The 26733-nt window shown below is 36.8% G+C and overlaps 1 protein-coding gene across 2 annotated transcripts in view; it reads left to right on the top strand.

Moving 5' to 3' along the window:
* The window catches only part of SLC25A16 (solute carrier family 25 member 16), a 52772-nt gene that overhangs the window by 15398 nt on the left and 10641 nt on the right, over positions 1–26733 (top strand). For both annotated transcript variants that reach the window (XM_058696520.1, XM_058696519.1), the window contains exons 3-6: positions 1125–1258; positions 2828–2891; positions 24471–24592; positions 24955–25021. In XM_058696520.1, the coding sequence (XP_058552503.1) occupies positions 1125–1258; positions 2828–2891; positions 24471–24592; positions 24955–25021 (387 nt within the window). The remainder of the gene's footprint in view (positions 1–1124; positions 1259–2827; positions 2892–24470; positions 24593–24954; positions 25022–26733) is intronic.

The following is a 26733-nucleotide window of genomic DNA, read 5'->3' as shown; positions in this document are numbered from 1 at the left end:
CTTAAACTGTTACGAACACATTTGAAACAAATTAAACAGGGCTTAACCTTTGCCCCTTCTTTTGGCAAGAGGGCGTCTTTAAGAACAATTTTTTTGGGTGTGGGGAAGTATATTTAGTTTAATATATCATGTGTTTGGGAAGAATTTTACATGCATATTATATATTATACATATATATAGGTATATATAATATATATAATATAGAATTCTTTTTAATAAGCTATTAGTTCATTTAGATATCTACTTATTAAAAAATGCTTTTAGGACATCTTTTTTTAATGTTAATAAGTACCTACAACTTTAATTTGCAGGAAGAGATCAAAGGGTTATTTGCATTCTAAAAATTCAAACTGATTTATTTTTATGTTTGATCAAATTTTTGTTTGAAAAATTTGGAAAAGAACCTGAATTTAAATAGTTTAATAATACAAGGAGTGATGTGTTTATGAGAAGTCTGTACAGCAAATAGGACTAGTATTGACATTAGTAGAGTAAATTATATATATATATATATATGTATGTATGTATATATATATATATATATATATGTATATGTATGTATGTATGTATATATTTATATAAATGTACAGGATCAGAACTCAGGCCTTTGTTTATCACTCTTCCTAATTAAAGTGTTCTAACAATGAAAATTCCCCCCAAATTTAAATAGTTATAATAGGTAGTTTTGAAATTTTTTTCTTTTATTTAGCAGTTTCCTTATATAAACAAACCACACATGTATCTAGGTCAGTCTGGGAAACCTTCCTTCATCCTTTCAGAGTCAACCATCTGCAGTGTAATATCTGGTTGTTGAATATATTTCTGTTAGATTTTCTAAATTTCTATAAAATATAATTTGTGATAATTATAATCTACTACAATTTATAGCTGTTTTTGCTATAATATGTTTTATATTTTTATATGAGGTATGTTTATGTAATTTGGACTTATATATTTTAAGTAGGTTTAACTATTAAACATAAATTACAACTCATTTAATTCCTCATGCAAAATTGTATCATGAATGATGATATAGTAATCTTTTCTGTGATTGTCATGAAAATTTGAATTTAGTTTTCTCTGTTTTAATAGTATTTTTCTTCTAAACATTTTTCTAAAAATAGGAGTATTTTCTGCATTGCGTGCTGTTCCCCAAAAGGAAGGATACCTTGGATTGTATAAAGGGAATGGTGCAATGATGATTCGAATCTTTCCCTATGGTGCAATCCAGTTTATGGCATTTGAGCATTATAAAACGGTATTTGAACTTTTATCTTGTTTTCCTTTTGTGTTTGAATATCATACTTAGTTGACAGGCATTTGCTTTGGCCTTTAAAGTTACTTTGGATGAATGGGTAAAGTAATGCCTTTTTGAAGGAAGAAGACTTGTGATAGTTTAAATTTTTTTTTTAATGTTTACTTATTTTTGAGAGAGAGAGACAGAGCATAAGTGGGGGAGGAGCAAGAGAGAGAGGGAGACACAGAATCAGAAGCAGGCTCCAGGCTCTGAGCTGTCAGCACAGAGCCCCATGTGGAGCTCGAACCCATGAACAGTGAGATCATGACCTGAGCCAAAGGCAGATGCTTAACTGACTAAGCCACCCAGGCTCCCCTAAATTTTTTTTTTTTTTAATTTTTTTTTTCAACGTTTTTAATTTATTTTTGGGACAGAGAGAGACAGAGTATGAACGGGGGAGGGGCAGAGAGAGAGGGAGACACAGAATCGGAAACAGGCTCCAGGCTCCGAGCCATCAGCCCAGAGCCTGACGCGGGGCTCGAACTCACAGACCACGAGATCGTGACCTGGCTGAAGTCGGACGCTTAACCGACTGCACCACCCAGGCGCCCCTCCCCTAAATTTTTAAATGTAACTTGGTTTTGGAGTTATCTAGTCCTGCATTGTTAGTCATTTAAAAAAAATTTTTTTTAATGTTTTATTTATTTTTGAGACAGAGAGAGAGCATGAGCAAGGGAGAGGCAGAGAGAGAGCGAGCCACAGAATCTGAAGCAGGCTCCAGGCTCTGAGCTGTCAGCACAGAGCCCAACGCAGGGCTCAAACTCACGAACCGTGAGATCATGACCTGAGCCGAAGTCAGACGCTCAACTTACTGAGCCACCCAGGCGCCCCAGTTGTTAGTCATTTTTGAGCAAATTGTTTATGTATACATTTACGAAGAAGAGCCAAAATATACTTCAAATAGGTAATAATAAATACAGAAAATATTAATAGCTTTTTAATGTGCTTTTTGTTTCTCAGTTGTAGGAAAGGAACATTGTAGCTTTGGATTTCTTACAAATAAAATAGTGAAATCATATTGTGAAAGTCTGTTTTTGAGTAATGCAATCAATTAACAACTTTTCCCATCCTACTCATTGATTGACATTCTCTTTTCTGTGGGAGTGAAAGTGACACAGAATGGTTAAGTATGCTAAATTTCATAGGGTGTCTTAAAAGGAAAAGTAAGCAATAGAGATGAGAACAACATTCCAAGCTAATCAGTCAGAATTGGTGTCATCAGTATGTCAAGACTTCATTGTAGTGGCATTTTATTTGTATTACTGCCACTCACACTTTAAGTATATGTGGTCATGAATGTGCAATATAGTATATTTGACAATTCTAAGTTAGACTGTAAAAGAGCAGAATTGGCATAAAAGCTACATAGGACATACTTGACCTTATGATGTGTTACAATTGTGGTCACTTCATTTACTAATTTTCTTTTTACTAGTTGTCTAACTCTTTTTTGAAATTTCTTCATTATTAAACAGTGAAATGAGAAGTATTTTTAAAATATTCCATTTAATTTGGTATTTTGGTTTCTAGGTAATTACTACAAAACTGGGAGTTTCTGGTCATGTGCACAGATTGATGGCTGGATCCATGGCAGGTAAGAGGAGTGGGTATATTTCATTTCTGACAAATTAATTTTCTACTAAAATACTTAATTTGGTTTAGATAATATTATGACATTGATTAAGTAACATAAATTTTTCATCTTCCTACACTCAGTTATATAAGAAATCATTAATATCCCAACTCAAAAAAAAAGTATTTTACAGTAGGAGAAGGTAAGGAATGGTCTAAATGTACAATTATGAATAACATACATTCCCTTTAACAATTCTACTTCTGGAAATTGTTTTTTTCTTTCAAATATTTTTTTAAAATGTTGGAAAAAACAAGAGGCCACTGTGCCTTTATAAAGAAACAAACATTTGAGGGGCGCCTGGATGGCTCAGTCGGTTGAGCCACCGACTTCGGCTCAGGTCATGATCTCACGGTTTGTGAGTTCAAGCCCCGCGTCGGGCTCTGTGCTGCCAGCTCAGAGCCTGGAGCCTGCTTCTGATTCTGTGTCTCCCTCTCTCTCTCTGACCCTCCCCCACTCATGCTCTCTCTCTCTCTCTGCCTCAGAAATAAATAAACATTAAAAAAAATTAAAGAAAAAAAAAAGAAACAAACATTTGAATGCCTGGGTGGCTCAGTCGGTTAAGTGTCTGACTTTGGCTCGGGTCATGATCTCACCGTTCGTGGGTTTGTATCCTGCATCAGGCTCTGTGCTGTTAGCTCAGGGCCTGGATCCTGCTTTAGATTCTGTCTCTCCCTCTCTCTCTCTGCCCCTCCCCTGTTTGCACTCTGTCTCTGGCTCTCAAAAATATTGGGGTGCCTGGGTGGCTCAGTCGGTTGGGCGTCCGACTTCGGCTCAGGTCACGATCTTGTGGTTCACGAGTTCAAGCCCCTGTGTCGCACTCTGTGCTGACAGCTCGGAGCCTGGAGACTGCTTTGGATTCTGTGTCTCCCTCTCTGCCCCTTCCCTGCTCATGCTCTGTCTCTCTCTGTTTCTCAAAGATGAATAAACGTTAAAAAAAATTTTTTTTAATGAATAAACGTTAAAAAAACATTAAAAATATTATAATGACTATAATAATAGAAACTCTTATACAGTGCAATACTTCCACTCCATAAAAACAATCACTAATCACTATTAGCTGTTTCTTATGTATGCTTTTTTTTTTTAAGTTTATTTATTTATTTTGAGAGAGAGAGAGCACAAATGGTAGGGCCAGAGAGAGAGAATCCCAAACAGGCTGCACACTGTTAGCACAGAGCCTGACATGGGGCTTGAACCCACAAACCAAGAGATCATGACCTGAGCTGAAATTGAGAGTCATACACTTAACTGACTGAGCCACCCAGGGGCCCCATATGCTTTTTCCAGTACTATTCTATAAGATTGGAACCTTTCTTTTACCGTTATCACTAGACTGTTTTCTATATCAATACATAGATCTTTCTTATTTTTTTTAAACAACCTGTGTTATATTCTAATGTATGAATGTACCATGCTTTTTCTTTTTTAAGTTTTTGTTTATTTATTTTGAGAGAGAGGGAGAGAACAAGTGGGGGAAGGACAGAGAAAGGGAGAGAGAGAGAGAATCCCAAGTAGGCTCCGCACTGCCATGTGGGTCCCAAACCCACGAACTGAGAGATCACTACCTGAGCTGAAATTAAGAGTTGGATGCTTAACCAGCTGAGCCATCCAGGTACCCCTGAATATATCATGCTTTATTTAATCCAGTCCCCTATTGATTGGTCTTTGGAATATTTTCAGTTTTTGTTTCACAAATAACCATTATACTTGTATTATTATATCTGTAGAATAAATTTTGAGAAGAAAAATTACTTTATCAAAGGGTATGTGTATTTAAATTTTGATAAGCATTGTCAAACTGATCTTCATAATGCTTTTAATGGCTTTTCCTCCTACTATACCATACCAACAGTGGGTCTTATTAGATTTTTAATATTTGGCAATTATTATTATTATTTTTAATGTTTATTTATTCTTGTCAGAGAGACAGTGTGAGGGGGGGAGGGGCAGAGAGAGAGGGAGACACAGAATCCGAAGCAGGCTCTAGACTCTGAGCTGTCAGCAAAGAGCCCAATGCGGGGCTCAAACCCACGAACCATGAGACATGACCTGAGCTGAAGTTGGACACTTAACCAACTGAGCCACGCAGGCGCCCCAATATTTGGCAATTAATTATGAGTAAGGCTGATCAGCTTTCCAGTGTTTATTGACCATTCGTATTTCTTTTACTTGCAACCTGAGTTGTTTCTATTTTTTAAATATTCATTTTTGCTTAAAACAACTAGGAAAAATTATGTTTATAAGTTTGGGAATTAGGACATTTTTTTTTCTGTCAAGTATTGCTAATAGTTTATTTCTCGGTTTTAGATTTGTCTTTTAACCTTATTTGTGATTTTTTTAAGAAAAATCATCTACTTCTGAAACCAATATTGCACTGTATGTTAACCAACTAAATTTTAAATAGAAATTGTTATTATTATTATTATTATTATTATTATTATTATTATGAGTGAGAGAGAATGTGTGCATCAGCAAGGGAGGGGTGGGCTGGCAGGTAGAGAGGATCTGAAGCAGGCTCTGTGCTAACAGCAGAAAAAGCTCAATGTAGGGCTTGAACCCACAAACTGCAAGATCATTACCGGAGCTGAAGTCAGACACTTAACCAACTCAGCCACCCAGGGGCCCCTAAATAGAAATTATTAAAAAGAGGGAGAGAGAGAGAGAGAGAAATAAAGTACAATGTAAAAACAACAACAAAAAAGAATAATCCTCCACAATTCTGTCTTACACATACACACAAATATACATACCCCACACACCCATAAGTAGTTTTACATGCCAGTTGGTTAGTCTTTTCCTCTTTGGCTTCAAAAATTTTTGTGGTGTTTAGAAATGCCTTCTCTATTCTAAGATAAAAACATTTGATCATGTTTTCTACTAAAATGTTTTTTATATTGATGATTTTTATGTTGATTTTTTTCATATTTTATTTATTTATTTTAAGGCACTGACAACTTTTTTTTTAAGTTTATTTATTTTGAGAGAGACAGCACATACGTGAATGTGTGTGTGTGTGAACAGGGGAGGGGCAGAGACAGAGCAAGAGAAGGAATCCCAAGTAGGCTCCATGCTCAGTGCAGAGCCTGACGTGGGGCTCTATCCCATGACCATGTGATCATGACCAGAGCCGAAATCAAGAGTCTGATGCTTAACTGACTGAGCCACCCAGTCATCCCTAGTGTTTGTTTTTATGTAAAAAATGAAGTAAGGATTAAATAAAAATTTTTTCCAAATGACTAGCTACTTATGCCAACATTATTTACTTAATAACATGCTTTTTTTCTGATTTTAAGCCCCATCTGTATCATATACTAAATTCAGTGATTTTATTTAAGAGAGGAAGTAAAGATGTATACAGTGATATTTAACAACAGATGTTCACTGCAGTTTTATCATATCAAGTTATTTTTTTATTTTTTAATTAAAACACATTTTTTAAATTATTTTTTTTAACATTTTATTTATTTTTGAGACAGGGAGAGACAGAGCATGAACAGGGGAGGGTCAGAGAGAGGGAGACACAAAATCTGAAATAGGCTCCAGGCTCTGAGCTGTCAGCACAGAGCCCAACGCGGGGCTCGAACTCACGGACCGTGAGATCATGACCTGAGCTGAAGTCGGCCACCTAACCGACTGAGCCATCCAGGCACCCCTAAAACACATTTTTAATGTTTATTTATTTTTGAGAGAGAGAGAGACAGAGACAGAACGCAAGTGGGGGAGGGGCAGAGAAGGAAGGAGACCCAGAATCTGAAGCAGGCTGCAGGCTCTGGGCTGTCCGCACAGAGCCCGATCCAGGGCCTGAACCTGTGACCATGAGATCATGATCTGAGCTGAAGTCCAACGTTTAACCGACTGAGCCACCCAGGCACCCCTCAACAGTTATTTAAATATGTAGCTATAAAAGAGTGGTAAAAAAAATTCCACATATCAGAATATCTAAAGCCCTTGAGATCTGCATATGTGGTATGATGTGGAGAGGAATGGGGACAGATGTGTTGAGCATGTAGGCCTCAAAAGACAACAAAAATCTGGATAGCTGTTGGAGACACCTATGACTATAGATAATCATCTATCTTCCTGGTTGGGACGACAGGCTTGCTCTTGGATGACAGGTCTCAGGGACTTTCCAGGTAGAATATCACACTCTGAAACCAAGGACACTCAGCCTTACCTTTCCACCTAGATATATAGTCTTTTTTTTTATGGTTCTGCCTTATCCAGTGTTTATTTAGCTCTTTTTAAAAAAAAATGTTTATTTATTTTTGAGAGAGAGAGGGAGAGACAGATTCTGAAGCAGGAGGCTCTGAGCTGTCAGCACAGAGCCTGATACAAGGCTCCAACCCACAAACCATGAGATCATGACCCGAGCTGAAGTGGGACGCTTAACTGACTTGAACCACCCCGGCACCTCTGTTTAGCTCTTCTTGACTCCTGGTTGGCTGATCCAATTTCAATAAGTAGTAAAAATGATCAGGAGTAATATTCAAAATATTTAGCAACACAACTATAGAGGTACTAATAAATAGCACAGGTTGTGAAAGCCTCCAATTAACTTGTTAGTGTCTGTAGCGTGAGATAGCATGTGGTAGTAGTGGTGGTGGGAGTTCTGGTGGGTTAAGAGGGGTACCAGAGCCATGGTAGGGATCTTAGGGAGTTGGAGCAACAGTTGTTTGCCAACTGGTATCGAAATATTTCAGTATGTTACACTGGTATGACAGTGCTGGTTAGCTAACATTAGCTAGTAAGTATTGATTATTTGCTATGTACCATATATAGACCTGAGCACTTGACATGTAATCCTCAGGCACTTAATATGTAGTTTACAGAAAAATACTATGTGGAAAATGCCATGATTGTCTTCATTTTTATAGAAAAGAAATTTTAGTAAAGATTCCAGATTATAAAATGTATGATTTTGTACATTACTGTTTAAATTTTCTTTTAGGCAGTTCTTTCTGCCCATGGTTCCCATCCCTGTGCTGTAATAAAAACACCTAAAATAAAAATAAGTAATAAATGAATGAATGAATGAATGAATAAATTTTCTGTCTTTTAAATTAAAAAAAATTTTTTTTTAATTTTATTTTTTAATATATGAAATTTACTGTCAAATTGGTTTCCATACAACACCCAGTGCTCATCCCAAAAGGTGCCCTCCTCAATACCCATCACCCACCCTGCCCTCCCTCCCACCCCCCATCAACCCTCAGTTTGTTCTCAGTTTTTAACAGTCTCTTATGCTTTGGCTCTCTCCCACTCTAACCTCTTTTTTTTTTTTTTCCTTCCCCTCCCCCATGGGTTCCTGTTAAGTTTCTCAGGATCCACATAAGAGTGAAACCATATGGTATCTGTCTTTCTCTGTATGGCTTATTTCACTTAGCATCACACTCTCCAGTTCCATCCACGTTGCTACAAAAGGCCATATTGCATTTTTTCTCATTGCCACGTAGTATTCCATTGTGTATATAAACCACAATTTCTTTATCCATTCATCAATTGATGGACATTTAGGCTCTTTCCATAATTTGGCTATTGTTGAGAGTGCTGCTATAAACATTGGGGTACAAGTGCCCCTATGCATCAGTACTCCTGTATCCCTTGGATAAATTCCTAGCAGTGCTATTGCTGGGTCATAGGGTAGGTCTATTTTTAATTTTCTGAGGAACCTCCACACTGCTTTCCAGAGCGGCTGCACCAATTTGCATTCCCACCAACAGTGCAAGAGGGTTCCTGTTTCTCCACATCCTCTCCAGCATCTATAGTCTCCTGATTTCTTTATTTTGGCCACTCTGACTGGCGTGAGGTGGTATCTGAATGTGGTTTTGATTTGTATTTCCCTGATGAGGAGTGACGTTGAACATCTTTTCATGTGCCTGTTGGCCATCCGGATGTCTTCTTTAGAGAAGTGTCTATTCATGTTTTCTGCCCATTTCTTCACTGGGTTATTTGTTTTTCGGGTGTGGAGTTTGATGAGCTCTTTATAGATTTTGGATACTAGCCCTTTGTCCGATGTGTCATTTGCAAATATCTTTTCCCATTCCGTTGGTTGCCTTTTAGTTTTGTTGGTTGTTTCCTTTGCTGTGCAGAAGCTTAAAAAAATTTTTTAATGCTTATTTATTTTTTAGAGCGGGAGAGAGAGAGAGAGAGAGAGAGAGAGAGAGAGAGAGAACAAGCAGGGGAGGGGCAGAGAGAGAGGGAGACAAAGGATCCAAAGCAGGCTCTGTGCTGATGCAGAGACATCAATTCACAAACTGTGAGATCATGACCTGAGCCTAAGTTGGACACTTAACTGACTGAGCCACCCAGGCACCCCACTGTCTTTTAATATTTAATTTTTTCATTTTAATGTTTAGTTATATTTGAGAGAGAGGCAGATTGTGAATGGAGGAGGGGCAGGGAGAGAGCTGTCAGTCCAGAGCCTGACATGGGGCTCAAACTTAGGAACTGTGGGATCATGACCTCAGCCAAAGTCAGATGCTTAACCAACTGAGCCACCCAGGCGCCCTGTATCTTTTAAATTTAACCTTACAGGGCCGCCTGGTTAAGCCTCCGACTTCGGCTCAGGTCATGATCTCGTGGTCCATGAGTTCGAGCCTCGTGTCAGGCTCTGTGCTGACAGCTCAGAGCCCGGAGCCTGCTTCAGATTCTGTGTGTCCCTCTCTCTCTATCCCTTGCCAGCTCACATTCTGTCTCTGTCTCTGTCTGTCTCTGTCTCTCTCACAAAAACAAACATTAAGCGGCACCTGGGTGGCTCAGTTGGTTGGGCGTCCGACTTCGACTCAGGTCATGGTCTAGTGGTTTGTGAGTTCAAGCCCCACGTCAGGGTCTGTGCTGACAGCTCAGAGCCTGGAGCCTGCTTCAGATTCTGTGCTTCCCCCTCTCTCTGCCCCTCCCCTGCTCACGCTCTGTGTCTCTCTGTCTCTCAATGATAAATAAGCATTAAAAATTTTAAAATAAATAAATAAATAATCATTAAAATAAATAAATAAATTTAACTTTACAAATGACTGATCAAAATCCTTTCTTTGAAGGTTATAAGAAAGATTAAGTTGGATTGTGAACATGTGTTAAATCATGGAGACTTTATTTCCTTTTCACAGCACTTGGTATTATTGAACAGCATTATTCATTCAAATGCTATTTCTAGTTTCATTTTTCTGAAATGAAAGACATGTTAACATCTAGTTTTCAGTACATATTAGAAAATAATAATAACCATAGGAACTTTAATTTAAAATTTTTTTTTAAGTTTATTTACTTCAAGAGAGACAGAGACAGCTGAGCAGGGGAGTGGCAAAGAGAGAGGGAGAGAGAGAGAGAATCCCAAGTAGACTCCACACTGTCAGTGCAGGGCCCTACTCTGGGCTCTAAGTCATGAAACCACGACATCATGACCTGAGCAGAAACCTAAGAGTCGGACACTTAACCAACTGAGCCACCCAGGTGCCCCATAAATTTTAAGTTTTAAAGAAAAAAGTTTTTAAAAATTCTAGCAATTACAGATAAGACTAGTGCCTCCATTATTCAGTATTTCTATTTTTATTACCATGTTTAAGTATTATAATTTACATTTTGCTTCTATGATTATAAATCATTGAAATGAGTGTTCTAGTTAATTTTATTTATATTAGGTATCTTTGCTCCTGTACCTTAGGTGGCCTTTGAAAGTATGTTTGGAAATTTCTATATCTGCCAAAATAAAAACTGGTGTGTTTTTCACAGTCATTTCAACAGAGCTTATTTTAAAGTTTTTCTGAATTTCCAACTTTTCCCTCATCCTATAACTACAATCCAGTACATGTGGAAACCTCAGTCAGCCAGAAAAAGGAAAAACTAGTGACTGAGAATCAAGGTTTGTATATTTACGGAGGTCTTCCTCTTCTTTCCTTCTGTTTCAATTGTTTGAAATCAGTCTTGTTCTGACAGTTCTTATGGAATGAACAGTGACAGGAAAAAGAGAGAAGAGTTAGAAACTAGAAGTGATAAGCTGAGTTTTGCTTGCTTATCTCAAGCTTTGCTTGCTCTGGTCTACTCCACTTTGGTGTTTTGGCTCAAGGCTGGGAGGTCAAATGTACTGAATGCTTCCTGGATCCTGGCTGGCCTCCATTATATTACATTGACCATGGGCAGATCATTTAAGCCTTCTGTAATTCACTCTTCATTTGTTAAAGTGGAGTTTGTGTTTGCCCCACTCCCTCTCTTTCTGAGTTGTTCTGAAAGTCAAAGAACTGCTATGAAAATATTCTGAAAGATCTGAGGTCCTCCTTAAATATGAGGGAATATTATTAAACCTTCCATGCCAGCTCAAGAGACTTATTACATGCTCTTGAGCCAGCCACCTAAATTCCTTATTCCTCTTTCTGTCTCATTTGTAACACAGGGAAAATTTTAGTTTAAATAAAGGTGATATTGGGGGCATTCACTTTCCAATGCCCCCCTCTGTAAAGAGAACTCTCATACTATTCTTACTTTCTGATATTATACTCTAATAAACTTTTGCCTGCTGCTCAAAAAATAAACGAATAAACAAACAAATAAAGGTGATATTAAAAATATTTAACAATCAGTATAGCATGTGTAGCAACCAAGCAGGTTAGGCTGGATGTCAGCAGTGAGAATGGCTTTACGGTGCTATTATTAGATTATTATCAGAACAGGTTGATTGTTAGAACAAACTGCTCTTTTGAGACTCTCAAAGAGGCATAGAGGCACATTTCCCAGAGAATTTAATATTTAAAAGAGAATGCTATTCTCCCTTGAGCCCTGATCCAGAATCTAGATGCAATAAGCTTCCTATATTTTTGGAGAAATTACTCTTCTGAGCTAGTAGTATAACTCTTGATTTCAGAACTTACTTTCTTTAGTTAATAGATTTGAGGCCTGATTTGAATGTGGGATGGGCATGATGTTCAGATCTCTGCTCTCTAGCCCTTTGGCTTTTTGACTTAATGTCATGCAGTTATTGAAACATCTGATTTCCACATGAAACTACTATACTGAAGGCATCCAGTCACACACAGTTATTCTTTTGAGTAATAATGATTTCAAGTGTGGCTCCCGAATGTCATATTTGAATTAGAGGTTGCACATAACTGTAGACGGGTTATTAGTTCTTTACAGTTGATATTTTTTTAATCATCAGGCTTGACGTAGTGATGTGGTTCCAAAAGACAGGATATAGTAGAATTGAACTTTCTTGGATATCTACTCTAGACCAATTTCCTTAGCTTTCCAGCTTATCTTTTGTATCTATGATGCATGGAGCCCTTCATTTGTCTAAAGTGTTTATTTTGAATGCATTTGTTTTTTTCATTGAACTTTAATCTCTTTGGATGTGTACATGAAGTCTGGATGCTGCTCCTACATGTAGCCTCAGATGGAAAGGAAGGTAGTGAGTGAGGAGGGAAGCCATCTCTGAAAACTGAAATCTACTTACATATTCATTGGGAAGTTGGAGAGGAAGGAGTTTAATTGATGACGGCTTGGATATGCTCCTTTGCTTCAACCCTGTATTATCCAATTTCTAATACCTATTCTGTTCTTTGTAACTGGGGTACAAGAGCACCTGGCTCTAGGGGTCCCAAGCAGACCAGGTTTGGCCACTCCCCACTGACAAAATCCAAAGGCAGAGACTGAGTGGTAGTGAAATAAAATGAAATTTGTTTCAGTGAGGCCAACACCTGGAAGACAGTAGACTAATGTCTCAAAGACTGTCTCTAAAGTGCCGAAAATACTTCTAGGTTTATATAAGGAAAATGTGGGACAAAGGTCGGTGGACAGTAAAGGTCAGGTCAACCATTGTCTTGGTGTCATTCACACAGGGTCCTGTTGGCATCTAGCAGTCATCGTTGCTTGAGGGGGTAGTTTCAGTTCCCATCAAGGATGCTTGTTGGTCTTTTGCCTGAGTTAAGAGATAAGTTGGAAAGACAAACTTAAGCAATTAGAAAGTATAAATGAGGTCAAAATGGAGGCAGTTGAAGTCCTCCTTCATCTTCCTTCTACTGCCTCCTCCTTGTACAGTGTTACTTCCTCTGGTAAGAAGTTCTTTATGCTTCTTGCTGGAGCAGAATAAAAAATTCATATTTTCCATATTTTCAGAATATGATCTCCAAAGTTTTAATGACCAAGGATCTGTCTTTGGTATCGTGGTTACAAATCGAATTTGCAATCAGAGGATTTTTGTTTTTTATACAGTGATTATGAGGTAGTGTTGAGCTCTTTGAAGCTTTGCAAATCAGCAAAATCTAATTGCTGACTAAAGTATGTCCTTGGTTTACCACAATTCCTGGATTCTAGACTATAGAGATAATAATATTAGCATTTAGGGAAGAAACAGTCTTAGTTTGGATTCATCATTAAGTCCTCAGTTTCTTGATTAAGGGAGAAAAAGAGAAGTTTGCACATAAACAAGGATTGCAAACATGTCTCAACTTGATTGAGTCTCATTGCTTCCTGGTAGGTGAAGATACACTGCTCTCTGTATTAGATTGTGGTTGTAAAGTGGGGGAATAGGAAAACTATCACACTACTATTTGAAGTAGGTATTTTCTGATTTCCCTTATTTGCCCTTGGAGGACTTTTTTGACCTCTCTGTAAAGCAGGGCTAGTTAGAATAGTAAGGAAGAGATATGTGATTATAGAAAAAAGGCCAGAACGGGAGACATTAGGTTTATGAATTGAAAATCCCAGTCACCATTTGGATATGTATGTCAGTCTGATTACTAGCAGTCAAGTTAAGTTCCCACTCAGTTGCATATTCTTCTTCAGTAATCTTCTGATGTTCTTTTTTCTTTTTCTTATTTTTTGTACTGTTCTTTTTTGATTTTTTTTCTTTTTATTTGAAGTCTTGAAGTGCAGGAAGAGATTGAGAATGGAGGAATTTGGGTCAAAAGAGGAGACAAATGATTTGGTTCACAAAAGAAAAGGTCAAAAAACGAATGGCTTGAAAAAGAACGTATTGGGAGAGTAATAATAGCTAACACTTAGATATAATATTTACTATATGCTGAGAATTATTTTAAGCATTTACATATGTTAACTCACTTAAACTTCATAAAACCCTGATTTGGGTAATGACTTATTATGATGTCCATTTTATAGATTCTGAAGCTGACACCCAGGTTAAGTAAGTTGCTCAAGATCACACAGCCAGTTAGTGGTAGAACCTGATTTGAATGCAAGCAGTCTCACTCTTGGGTCCATACTCATAAGTTCTTTTGACGATTTGATCAATTTTGATCACTACAGTCAAAATTAGTCAGAAATAAATAATATAAAACTAAATTAGCTGAAATGAGAAAAGTTCAAGCCAAGAAAATCTAGTGCTGGATTACTTGACAGGTAGACTATATACATGCCTAAGTCTCCGGCAAAGCAGGGACATTTGGTATTTTTAAAAAGCACTGATGTCATCATGAGGAAAATCAGAACTTAGATGTCCTCAAACTTATTTTACAGTGCAATATTATTTTTAGTTTCAACAATGCAAGACATAATAATCTTTTCTGCAGTTAGGGTTTGTAGAAATCTACATCTAGCCCTGTGAGAGGGCTTTATACTTTTATATTTAGAGTGAAGGGTAAAATATGATTATCAGAGGAATATTTCTTACTCCTCTTCATTCCAAAAATAAGTAAACATTTAAAGTCATAAAGGAGTTTTCAAGATTTACAGAGTACAAAATTATTAAGAATCCTCCGCTTATGTTTCAGGGTTTAAAATTATATTGAAATCATTAAGTTGCTTTTAAGAATATTAAAAACCAGCAACAAGCCTTGGTGATTTTTGTATCCTTATGTTAAGTAACAAAATTCAACTGAAAAAATTTGAGGATCATGTTGGCTTTATTCAACAATTCTTGCATTGGGTAGCATCCCATCTAGTAAGTAGAAAGGAGCTCTGAGGAGGTGTACAAAATGGAAGGCTTCTACAGGCAGAAGGGGAACGGGATAAAGAAATAGTGGGCACATTCCTGGAGAAGGTTGAAACTGCAGTTAGGTTAAGTATTAAGACCTGGTTTGGTGACATGGACTTAGCACAAGTGGCTCCATTTTGGGCCTTCTTTTTTGTTTTTAAATCTGCTATTTCCTTAAAAAATTTTTTTCTTAATGTTTATTTATCTTTAAGAGAGAGTGCAAACAGAGGAAGGGCAGAGAGACAGGGAGACACAGAATTCAAAGCAGGCTCCAGGCTCTGAGCTGTCAACACAGAGCCCAATGCAGGGCTTGAACCCACAGATTGGGAGATCATGACCTGAGCCAAAGTCAGCCACCTAGGTGCCCTATAAATCTGTTATTTCTTTTTAACATTTGTTAACAGATTTGTTTTTCTTTAGGAAGATTTGATTGATTGTTCAAATTTAAAAGAAACATACCATATAAAAGTATGGTAAAATAAACTGGCTAAAAAAAATTGTGAAACTAGATAATGAGTTTAGCCTTCCAATAATCATTGGCATCATTTTTTGCCGTTCTCTTATGTGCAATTAGGTTATGCCAGTTCCTGTCTGACTCATAGTCTTGCAACTTTTAGGCTGATGCCCTGTTTACCTTTTACAGATTTCTGAATATACTCATTTTTTTTTTACCAAATCATCATTTTGCCACTTTGTTAATTCACAGTTATTTTATGTTAAGCCACCCAAAGCCAGTAAGGAGACAACTAAAAGATTTGGAACATTGTGAGAAGGAAAGAAGAAATAAATGGAGTCAGAGAGCAAATTGGAGAGGCAAGACCAAAGTGATACTGATTAGGGAAGAGGAAAAAAAAGTTGTAAAAATTACTAGAAGTGGTAAAAATAAAATGGATACTGATGAATTGGGAAAATCTTAGCAAAATCTGATGTTTAGCCAGGTTGTGTTATGTCAGCACAATCAAGCCTTAAAATGGTCAGCCCTTTGATTCTCTTCTTTGTTAAAACTTCTTAATATGAAATATACCAATAAAGATGGAACTAGTTTATAGAGAATCTCTCCTAATTTTATTTTCTAAAAATTTCCCTTGCAAAATCTTTATCACAAGCTGTAAAAAAAATTAAGTCAACTTGCAAAAACATATAGTTTTATAAATATCTGGATAATAAGGTATTTGCTGTGACTTTAATGTTACTGCCAAACCTTGTCTCAGGAACATCACCTTTGTACTATATTAATTTAGATGCAGCTTAAAAGACACCATTTAGGAAAGTCACTGCCTTGCCAGGCTTAGGTGGCTGACTTGAATAGCGATAGGTAACATATAAATATGTTACATAGTTTGAAAATAAATGGCTTGAAACAAATAGCACAGATAAAGAAGGAGCTCACAAATCAAACTGCTACAGTGGGGAATTGACAGTTCTAATCACTGGACTGGTGGAATTTCTGAATAAAAAGTTAAGTATAGAAATTACTAAGCAAATGTTTAACAAGAAAACAAAATTACAAGAAGCAACATATGTCATGATGTGAGTCAGAAAACTTTGTTTCAAATCCTACTCTGTGATACAGAAACTATATGAATTTTGTCAAGTTACCTAACTACTTTGAACCTCAATTTTTTCATTTGCAAAGCAGTAATAATAATATCCATCTTCTACCTGGTAGGATTGTTGGTGGTGTTTGGCATGTGAGGATTAGAGGTGGTATTTATAGAGAGCCTGGTATGGTGTGCTTGGCACATAGTGGCTACTTTTTATTGCTATGGGCAAACTAAAGAAAGGAAGGTTTAAAATATCACTTACAGCTAAACTACAGATATGGTAATCATAAATCAGCCTTTCTTGGGGCACCTGGGTAACTAGGTCTGTTAAGTGTCTCTAGATTTCTGCTCAGGTCACGATCTCAGGGTTTATGGGTTTGAGCCTTGTGTCCTAGCTGTCAGTGTGGAGCCTGCTTGGGATCCTCTCTCTCCCACTTTCCCTTTTGCTCTGCCTCTCCCCTGCTTGTGCACACTCTAACTCTCTCTCAAAATAAATAAATAAGCATCCTTTCTTAATAAAAACCCTCGAGAAAGTCGGGATAGAAGGAACATACTTAATGGAAAGAGCCCAAATGTCCATTAATGGGTGAATGGATAAAGAAGATGTGGTATTTATATACAATGGAGTATTACTCGGCAACCAAAAAGAATGAAATCTTGCCATTTGCAACTACATGGATGGAACTGGAGGGTATTATGCTAAGTGAAATTAGTCAGAGAAAGACAAAAATCATATGACTTCACTCATATGAGGACTTTAAGAGACAAAACAGATGAACATAAGGGAAGGAAAACAAAAAAATATATAAAAACAGGGAGGGGGACAAAACAAAAAAGACTCATTAGTATGGAAAACAAACAGGGTTGCTGGAGGGGTTATGGGAAGGGGGATGGGATAAGTGGGTAAGGGGCATTAAGGAATCTATTGAAATCATTGCTTCACTATATACTAACTAATTTGGATGTAAATTTTAAAAAATAAAAAATAAAGTTTAAAAATAAATTTAAAAAAAAGAAGGAACATACTTAAACATCATAAAAGCCATTTATGAAAAGCCCACAGCTAATATTATCCTCAATGGGGAAAAACTAAGAGCTTTCCCCCTGAGATCAGGAACACGACAGGGATGCCCACTCTCACCGCTGTTGTTTAACATAGTGTTGGAAGTGCTAGCATCAGCAGTCAGACAACAAAAGGAAATCAAAAGCATCAAAATTGGCAAAGATGAAGTCAAGCTTTCACTTTTGGCAGATGACATGATATTATACATGGAAAATCCGACAGACTCCACCAAAAGTCTCCTAGAACTGATACATGAATTCAGCAAAGTTGCAGGATACAAAATCAATGTACAGAAATCAGTTGCATTCTTACACACTAATAATGAAGCAACAGAAAGACAAATAAAGAAACTGATCCCATTCACAATTGCACCAAGAATCATAAAATACCTGGGAATAAACCTAACCAAAGATGTAAAAGATCTGTATGCTGAAAACTATAGAACGCTTATGAAGGAAATTGAAGAAGATACAAAGAAATGGAAAAACATTCCGTGCTCATGGATTGGAAGAATAAATATTGTTAATGTCAATACTACCCAAAGCAATCTACACATTCAATGCAATCCCAATCAAAATTGCACCAGCATTCCTCTCGAAGCTAAAACAAGCAATCCTAAAATTTGTATGGAACCACAAAAGACCCTGAATAGCCAAAGTAACTTTGAAGAAGAAGACCAAAGTGGGAGGCATCACAATCCCAGACTTTAGCCTCTGCTACAAAGCTGTAATCACCAAGACAGCATGGTATTGGCACAAAAACAGACACACAGACCAATGGAATAGAATAGAGACTCCAGAATTGGACCCACAAAAGTATGGCCAGCTCATCTTTGACAAAGCAGGAAAGAATATCCAATGGAAAAAAGACAGTCTCTTTAACAAATGGTGCTGGGAGAACTGGACAGCAACATGCAGAAGAATGAAACTAGACCACTTTCTTTCACCATTCACAAAAATAAACTCAAAATGGATAAAGGACCTGAATGTGAGACTGGAAACCATCAAAACCCTAGAGGAGAAAGCAGGAAAAAACCTCTTTGACCTCAGCCGCAGCAATTTCTTACTTGACACATCTCCAAAGGCAAGGGAATTAAAAGAAAAAATGAACTATTGGGACCTCATGAAGATAAAAAGCTTCTGTACAGCAAAGGAAACAATCAACAAAACTAAAAGGCAACCAACGGAATGGGAAAAGACATTTGCAAATGACCTATCGGACAAAGGGCTAGTATCCAAAATCTATAAAGAACTCACCAAACTCCACACCCGAAAAACAAATAATTCAGTGAAAAAATGGGCAGAAGACATGAATAGACGCTTCTCTAAAGAAGACATCCAGATGGCCAACAGGCACATGAAACGATGCTCAACGTCACTCCTTATCAGGGAAATACAAATCAAAAGCACACTGAGATATCACCTCATGCCAGTCAGAGTGGCTAAAATAAATCAGGAGACTATAGGTGCTGGAGAGGATGTGGAGAAATGAGAACCCTCCTGCACTGTTGGTGGGAATGCAAACTGGTGCAGCTGCTCTGGAAAACAGTGTGGAGGTTCCTCAAAAAATTAAAAATAGATTCACCCTATGACCCAGCAATAGCACTGCTAGGAATTTACCCAAGGGATATAGGAGTCCTGATGCATGGGGGCACTTGTACTCCAATGTTTATAGCAGCACTTTCAACAATAGCCAAATTATGGAAAGAGCCTAAATGTCCATCAACTGATGAATAGATAAAGAAATTGTGGTTTATATACACGATGGAATACTACTTGGCAATGAGAAAGAATGAAATATGGCTTTATGTAGCAACGTGGATGGAACTGGAGAGTGTTATGCTAAGTGAAATAAGTCATACAGAGAAAGACATATGTTTTCACTCATGTGGATCCTGAGAAACTTAACAGAAGATCATGGGGGAGGAGAAAGGGGAAAAAAGTTACAGAGAGGGAAGGAGGCAAACCATAAGAGACTCTTAAAAACTGAGAACAAACTGAGGGTTGATGGGGGGGTGAGAGGGAGGGGAAAGTGGGTGATGGGCATTGAGGCGGACACCTGTTGGGATGAGCATTGGGTGTTGTATGGAAACCAATTTGACAATAAATTTCATATTAAAAAAATAATAAATAAATAAACTTAAAAAAATAGATCAGCCTGGGGCACCTGGGTGGCTTAGTCAGTTAAGCATCCAACTTTGGCTCAGGTCATGATCTCACAGTTTGTGGGTTCAGACCCCACCTTGAGCTCTGTGCTGACAGATCAGAGCTTGGAGCCTGCTTCAGATTCTGTGTCTCCCTCTCTCTCTGTTCCTTCCCCACTCATGCTCTCTCACTCTCAAAATAAATAACCATTAAAAAAATTAAAAAAAAAATAGATCAACCTTTCTTCTATGAGTCTAACCTGTTCAGACCATCATTAGGCTAATCTTGATCCAAAATACTGCTTGTGTTTAAATTAAATTCCAGAGACACCTGGGTGGCTCCGTTGGTTGAGTGTCTTTCTCTTGATTTTGGCTTGGGTCATGATCCCAGAGTTGTGGGATCAAGCCTCTTGTTGGGTTCTGAGCCGAGCATGAAGCCTGCCTAAGATTCTCTCTGCCCCTCTCCCCGCTCGCGTACTCTCTCTCAAATTATAAATTAAATTCCATTACTTCACATGTTATTCAGATTGACTTTACCTTCATTGTCTAAAGGAATTTAATTTTTGTCATTCTCAAGAGAGAACTAAGGGTTGCGTGTGTTTGCATTGAAGTATTACCTGTATATTAGCTGTGTAGGTTTTTAGCTCAGGTAATGTTTTAATCACCTAGGTAGAGATGCTATGAAAGTTACCTAGATAATAACGTAAGAACAGTCTTTTCCAACTCCTGTATAAGGATGGCAAACTGATGTAGATTTTTTTTTTTAGAGAGCAGTGGAAGTTTTGAAAGTTAGTATAGATTTAGGTGTGCGCTGATAAAAAATGGATGCAAAATTACAGTAGCATTTGCTAAGTAAATGGGGTAAGATATGTCAGGTCTATTAAGTAATATTAAACAGATACTAAAAAATAATTTAAAACTAAAAAGTTAAATTAGGGTGGGACGCCTGGGTGGCTCAGTCAGTTGGACAACCGACTGCAGTTCAGGTCATGATCTTGTGGTCTGTGGGTTCGAGCCCTATGTCTGGCTCTGTGCTAACAGCTCAGAGCCTGGAGCCTGCTTCAGATTCTGTGTCTCCCTCTCTCTCTCTTCTCCTCCCCCCTTATGTTCTATCAAAAACAAATAAACATTAAAAAAAATTTTAAGTTAAATTAGGGCAAGAAAATGGAAATTAAATAAAATCACTTTTACATTGTTGGCTAATCTGAGTCAAAGTTGTGGCATAAAAGTTTTATTTTTATTTGTTAAGACTAATAAAAAGATGAACTTATCTTATTTAAAAGGTAGTATTAAAAGCCTGGGCGTGCCTGGCTGGCTCAGTTGGTGGAATGTATGACCCTTGATCTCAGAATTGTTAAGCTTGAGCCCCAAGTTGGGTGTAGAGATTACTTAAAAATAAAATCTTAAAAAAAAAAAAAAAAAGCCTATGTAGGAAAAGGAAGTCATGACAATACGTTGCACTCTCCCTTCCCAACCTGGGCCCAGAACGGCTCTGCAAAGAGGGATGGTGAAAATAAGGCTGTTCTGCTGACTATAAGGTAGTGACCAGAGAACACACCTTACCATTCACAAGTACATCCATGGAGTAGTCTTCAGGAAGCATGTGCCTCATGTACTCATAGAGATCCAGAAATTTGCCCTGAAGGAAATGGGAACTCCAGATGTACACACTGACATTAGGCCCAACAAAAGTGTCTGGGCCAAAAGAATAAGGAATGTCCCTCACACTGTATTCATGTGAGGTTGTTCAGAAGCTGTAATGGGGATGAAGATTCATCAAAGAAGCTATAGGTGTTGGTTACCTATGTACCAAGCAGGTAACCACTTTCAAAAATCTGTCACCACTTTTAAAAAATCTATCCAGGGGCGCCTGGGTGGCGCAGTCGGTTAAGCATCTGACTTCAGCCAGGTCACAATCTCGCGGTCCGTGAGTTTGAGCCCCGCGTCAGGCTCTGGGCTGATGGCTCGGAGCCTGGAGCCTGTTTCCGATTCTGTGTCTCCCTCTCTCTGCACCTCCCCCGTTCATGCTCTGTCTCTCTCTGTCCCAAAAATAAATAAAAAACGTTGAAAAAAATTAAAAAAAAAAAAATCTATCCAAACAAAAATGTGGATGAGAACTGACAACTGAGTGTCAAATAAAGTTATAAAACCTCAAGGAAAAAAAAAAGATAAAAAGTCAAATGAGAAAGAAGGCAAAATAACACAGAATGCTTTTTGTCCATGAAATGTTGGGGAAATTATCCAATAATTGAATATTCTGATTGTCTAATAATTATCTAATACTCTGAGAAGTCAGGAAAATAGGACTTTTATTCCAATGACTGACATTATAAGTTGAAACAATCTTTCTGGAAGACAATTTTTCTATTAAAAGCCTTACTCTTTTACACCTGAAACCAATTTTACCGTATGTTAACTAGTAGAATTGAAAAAAAAAAAAAAAAAAAAGCCTTACTCTTTGACCTAATATTCTAATTTAGGAATTTATCCATAGTGGAAAGGATAAGGATGCACAAAAATATTTAGTTATAAAATCATTTACCAAAACCCTGTTCACTGTTACAATATCATATAACAAATAATGGAGCATATATCAAATTAGGTTAGACAACCTAAATGTCTAAGAGGATTGTTTTAATAAATTTTGGTACATCCAGGTGATGTTTTTCTCACATGGGAAGATGTTCATAATATAACATACAGTAGAAAAATTGACTACAAAATAGAATTACATATTAAAATTATTTTTTAAATTTACTTTTTTTATTTTTTAGTAATCTCTACACCCAAAGTGGGGCTTAAACTCATGACCTGAAGATCAAGAGTCAAATGCTCTCCTGAATGAGCCAGCCAGCTATCCCAGAATTATACTATTATCATAATATATATGTGGGCATGTGTTTACATGTGTAAATGCACATGTATAAGGGTTTGGGATATTATATATGTAGGTGGTTATTACTGGTGGATGAATATGTATATGTTTAATTTTATTATCTATTTTTTAAAATTTTTCTACACTGAACATACATTTCTTTGGTATTTTACAAAAATAGAAGATTCTTACAAAATCAAAAATAAACTATTGAGAGTACATCAAAATAAAAAGCTTTTGGGGGCACCTAGCTGGCACAGTCCATAGAGCCTTGTGACTCTTGATCTTGGGATTGTGAGTTTGAGCTCCATGTTGGGTGTGGAGATCACTTAAAAATAAAATTAAAAACAATAAACAATAAAATAAAAAGCTTCTGCACAGTAAAGGAAACTATCAACAAAACTAAGACAACCTACTGAATGGGAGAAGATATTTGCAAATGATATATCCAATAAAGGGTTAGTATCCAAAATACATAAAGAACCGATACAACTCAACACAAAAAACCAAATAATCTAATTAAAAAATGGACAGAAGACATGAACAGACATTTCTTGGAAGAAGACATACAGATGGCCAATGGACACATGAAAAGATGCTCAACATCATTCATCATCAGGGAAATGCTAATCAAAACCACAATGAGGTATCACCTCACATTTGTCAGAATGGCTAAAATAAAAAACTTCAAGAGCGGCACCTGGGTGGCTCAGTCACTGGTTAAGAGTTCGGGGCGCCTGGGTGGCTCAGTCAGGTAAGCATTTGACTTCAGCTCAGGTCATGATCACGGTTCGTGAGTTTGAGCCCTGCATCAGGCTCTCTGCTCTCAGTGCAGAGTCTGGAGCCTGCTTCGGATTTTATGTCTCCTTCTCTCTCTGCCCCTTCCCCACTCATGCTTTGTCTTTCTTCCTCTCTCAAAAATAAACAAACATTAAAAAAAAAAGTTCAACTCTTGACTTCGGCAGGTAATGATCTCATGGTTCGTGGGTTCTTGAATTCAAGTCCCACATCAGGCTGTACGCTGACAGTGCAGAGCCTGCTTGGGATTCTATCTCCCTTTCTCTCTGCCCCTCCCTGACACGTGCACACGTTCTCTCTCTATTGCTGTCTCTCAAAAACAAACAAACAAACAAACAAACCAACAAAAACAATATTGGCAGGGATGTGGAGAAAAAGGAACCCTTATGCACTGTTGATGGGAATGAAAACTGGTACAGCTACTGTTGTAGACCGCATGGAGGTTCCTGAAAAAATTAAAAATAGAATTATTATATGATCCAGTAATTCCACTATTGCATATTTATCCTAACAATACAAAGACATTAATTTGAAAGGACGATGCACCCCGATGTTTATTACAGCATTATTTACAATAGCCAACTTAGGGGAGCAGCCCAAGTGTCCATCAATAGATGAATGGATAAAGAAGACGATAATACACACACACACACACACACACACACACACACACACACACACACAGAGTAAAACCTTGGTTTGTAAGCATAATTCCTTCTGGAAACATGCTTATAATCCAAACTACTTGTATATCTCTCTCTTTCAAAATAAATAAAAAATAAACTTAAAAAAATTCCTTTGATTAGGTAAACATCTCTTCATTTTAGGATTAGAGATAATACATAAAAAGTCAAATATCTTGCCTAGTGCTAGGAGATAGTTTTTCCTTTCTGGTATCTTACCTGGAAATAGACAAGAAATAGAATTAAAAAAAATACTCATCATACACCTACACTGCACTGTTTTGGTGTTAATAATATAACTTCACAGTGGGAAGAATTTCGAAAGAGTTTACAAACTGACCCTTTGCTTGCAAGATTGTTTTTCAACTGATAATATTATGATTTAATTCTGTAAGTAATATCACTTTCAATTGCATTGGGTTTTCATCATAAGTATATTTTGAGAGCACTACTAATGATCGGAAAAAGATATATATTTTCTATTACATTTTTAAGTTTCTCCTTTTGTTTTCAGGTATGACAGCAGTTATCTGTACTTACCCACTTGACATGGTTAGAGTACGCCTAGCATTCCAGGTGAAAGGGGAACACACTTATACAGGAATTATTCATGCATTCAAAACAATTTATGCAAAGGTATTTCACATTTACTTTTCTTGTTTATATTGTGTCTTTTTTTTTTTTTTTTTTTAATAATGTGAGTTTTATGCCCGACATGGGGCTTGAACTCATGACTCTAAGATCAAGAGTCACAAGGTCTACTGACTGAGCCAGTCAGGTGCCCTTATAATGTGTCCTTATATATTTAGAAAAATATTTTGAAAGTTATATAAGCTATCTTATTTATAGTTATTGATGTTAATAATGATTGTGACACATTTGTGTTTCAGGTTGGGTCCCAGAATAATTTTTTTCATTGTAATGTATGCTTTTGCTTTTTGATGTTTATCATAATAAACACAATGTAATCTCACTTCTACTTTTTCTTCATTCAAAAGGAAGGTGGTTTCCTTGGATTTTACAGAGGCCTGATGCCCACTATATTAGGAATGGCTCCATATGCAGGTATTTTCAAATTTGGCAGAATCTTGATCTTTCATTTTTTTCTAAGAATGATTTTTAAATTGTAGCATTTTGTATTTAAGCCCCAATTCCTTCAGGAATTATTTCTTTCCTCCCTAAGGATAACCATTTGACCCAGCACCATAGTCCCTCCTTTCCCCAGTGATCTATAGTGCTACTGCTTTTTTTTTTTTACAGTGCTACTTCTAAAAATAAGAATAAAGTGCAGTTTTATGCACTCTTTATATTTGGTAGGACAAGTCCATTTACCTTATGCTTTTTTTTTTTTTTCCAGGAATGTAGGAACTATAGATATTGTTTCCTGCACATTTTAAAATCCATTTTGAAGTTGCACAAAAACTTGCTGGGATTTTGAATGAAATTTTATACAGTTCCGGGACATTTTTGTTAGATATATTTATAGATACCATGTAAGCTGTGTTGTGTCTTTTAGAAAATTACATTTTTAGTTTATTACTTGATTTAATTTTATGATTTTATAGCTAGCCATTTTCCTACTTGTTGGTATCATAGCCAGCCACTGTGTTACTTGCAGATGTTTTGGGTTTCCTATGTGGGCAATCGTATCCTGTCCACATGGTGTCTTTTTCTTATTTACATTCTAATCCTTATTTCCTTATTTATTTATGTTTATCTTCACTTACTGTACTATGCTAAGGACTTACAGTGCAGCAGTGAATAGAAGTGATGATAGTAGGCATTTTTGCTCATTAATTATTTTAAAGGGACTGTTTGTAATACTTCTTCATTTAGTTTAATGTTCATTTATGATGTTAAGGAAATTTTGCTAAGAATTTTTATCTGATTTGGTGTTGAATTTTATCAGACACCCTCTCCTGCATTTATGGAGGTAATCATATAGCTTTCTCCTTTAATATGTTATTATGATAAATGATATTAATAGATGTTCTAAGATCAAGTCAAATTGGCTCTGACATAATGACCTTTTTATATCCTATTGGATTAAGTTTGCTAATTGTCTTTAGAGGTTATACATCTAGGGGCACCTGGGTGGCTCAGTTGGTTAAGCATCTGACTTCGGCTCAGATCATGATCTCCCCATTCATGAGTTCCTTCTTTGGCCTAAGTGCTGACAGCTTGGAACCTGGAGCCTGCTTCGGATTCTGTGTCTCCCTTTCTCTGCCCCTCCCCTGCTGGCACGTTGTTTCTCTCTCTCTCAAAAAAAAAAAACATTAAAAAAAAAAAAGAGAAGTGTGGTTTGGGTATCAAGGTTATATAAGTCTCATAAATGAGTTGTAGAGTATTTCCTCATCTTCCATCTCTATAAGATGATTAGAATTATCTGTTTCTTGAAAGTTTTCTTTGTGGGTGATTTTTTTTATACTGGTTTAACTTCTTAAATGGTTGTAGGACCATTCAGATTTTCTATCTTTTGTGAAACATTTTTGGTAATTCATGCCTTTCTTTACCATTTTGAATTTGACCTTTTTGGATTAATTTTCAATTTTTTAGCAAAAGATTTCCCTTATTTCTTCATATCATTTTGACATCTACTCTATTGCCATGCTCCTTTTTTCACTTTTTTTTTTTTTTTTTTTTTTTTTTTTGATCAGTTATTTGATTTTGCAAAGAATCAATTTTGGCTTGTGTTTTTCTCTAGTCTACCTTTATTTTGCCTTTCATTGATTCTTGTTCATTTCTTTTTTTTTTTTTTTTTTTTTGATTCTTGTTCA

The sequence above is a fragment of the Neofelis nebulosa genome, chromosome 13 (genome assembly GCF_028018385.1).
Source record: "Neofelis nebulosa isolate mNeoNeb1 chromosome 13, mNeoNeb1.pri, whole genome shotgun sequence".
Lineage (NCBI taxonomy): Eukaryota > Metazoa > Chordata > Mammalia > Carnivora > Felidae > Neofelis > Neofelis nebulosa.
Note: the sequence above shows the minus strand (reverse complement) of the source record. Positions and strands in the feature narration are given on the sequence as shown.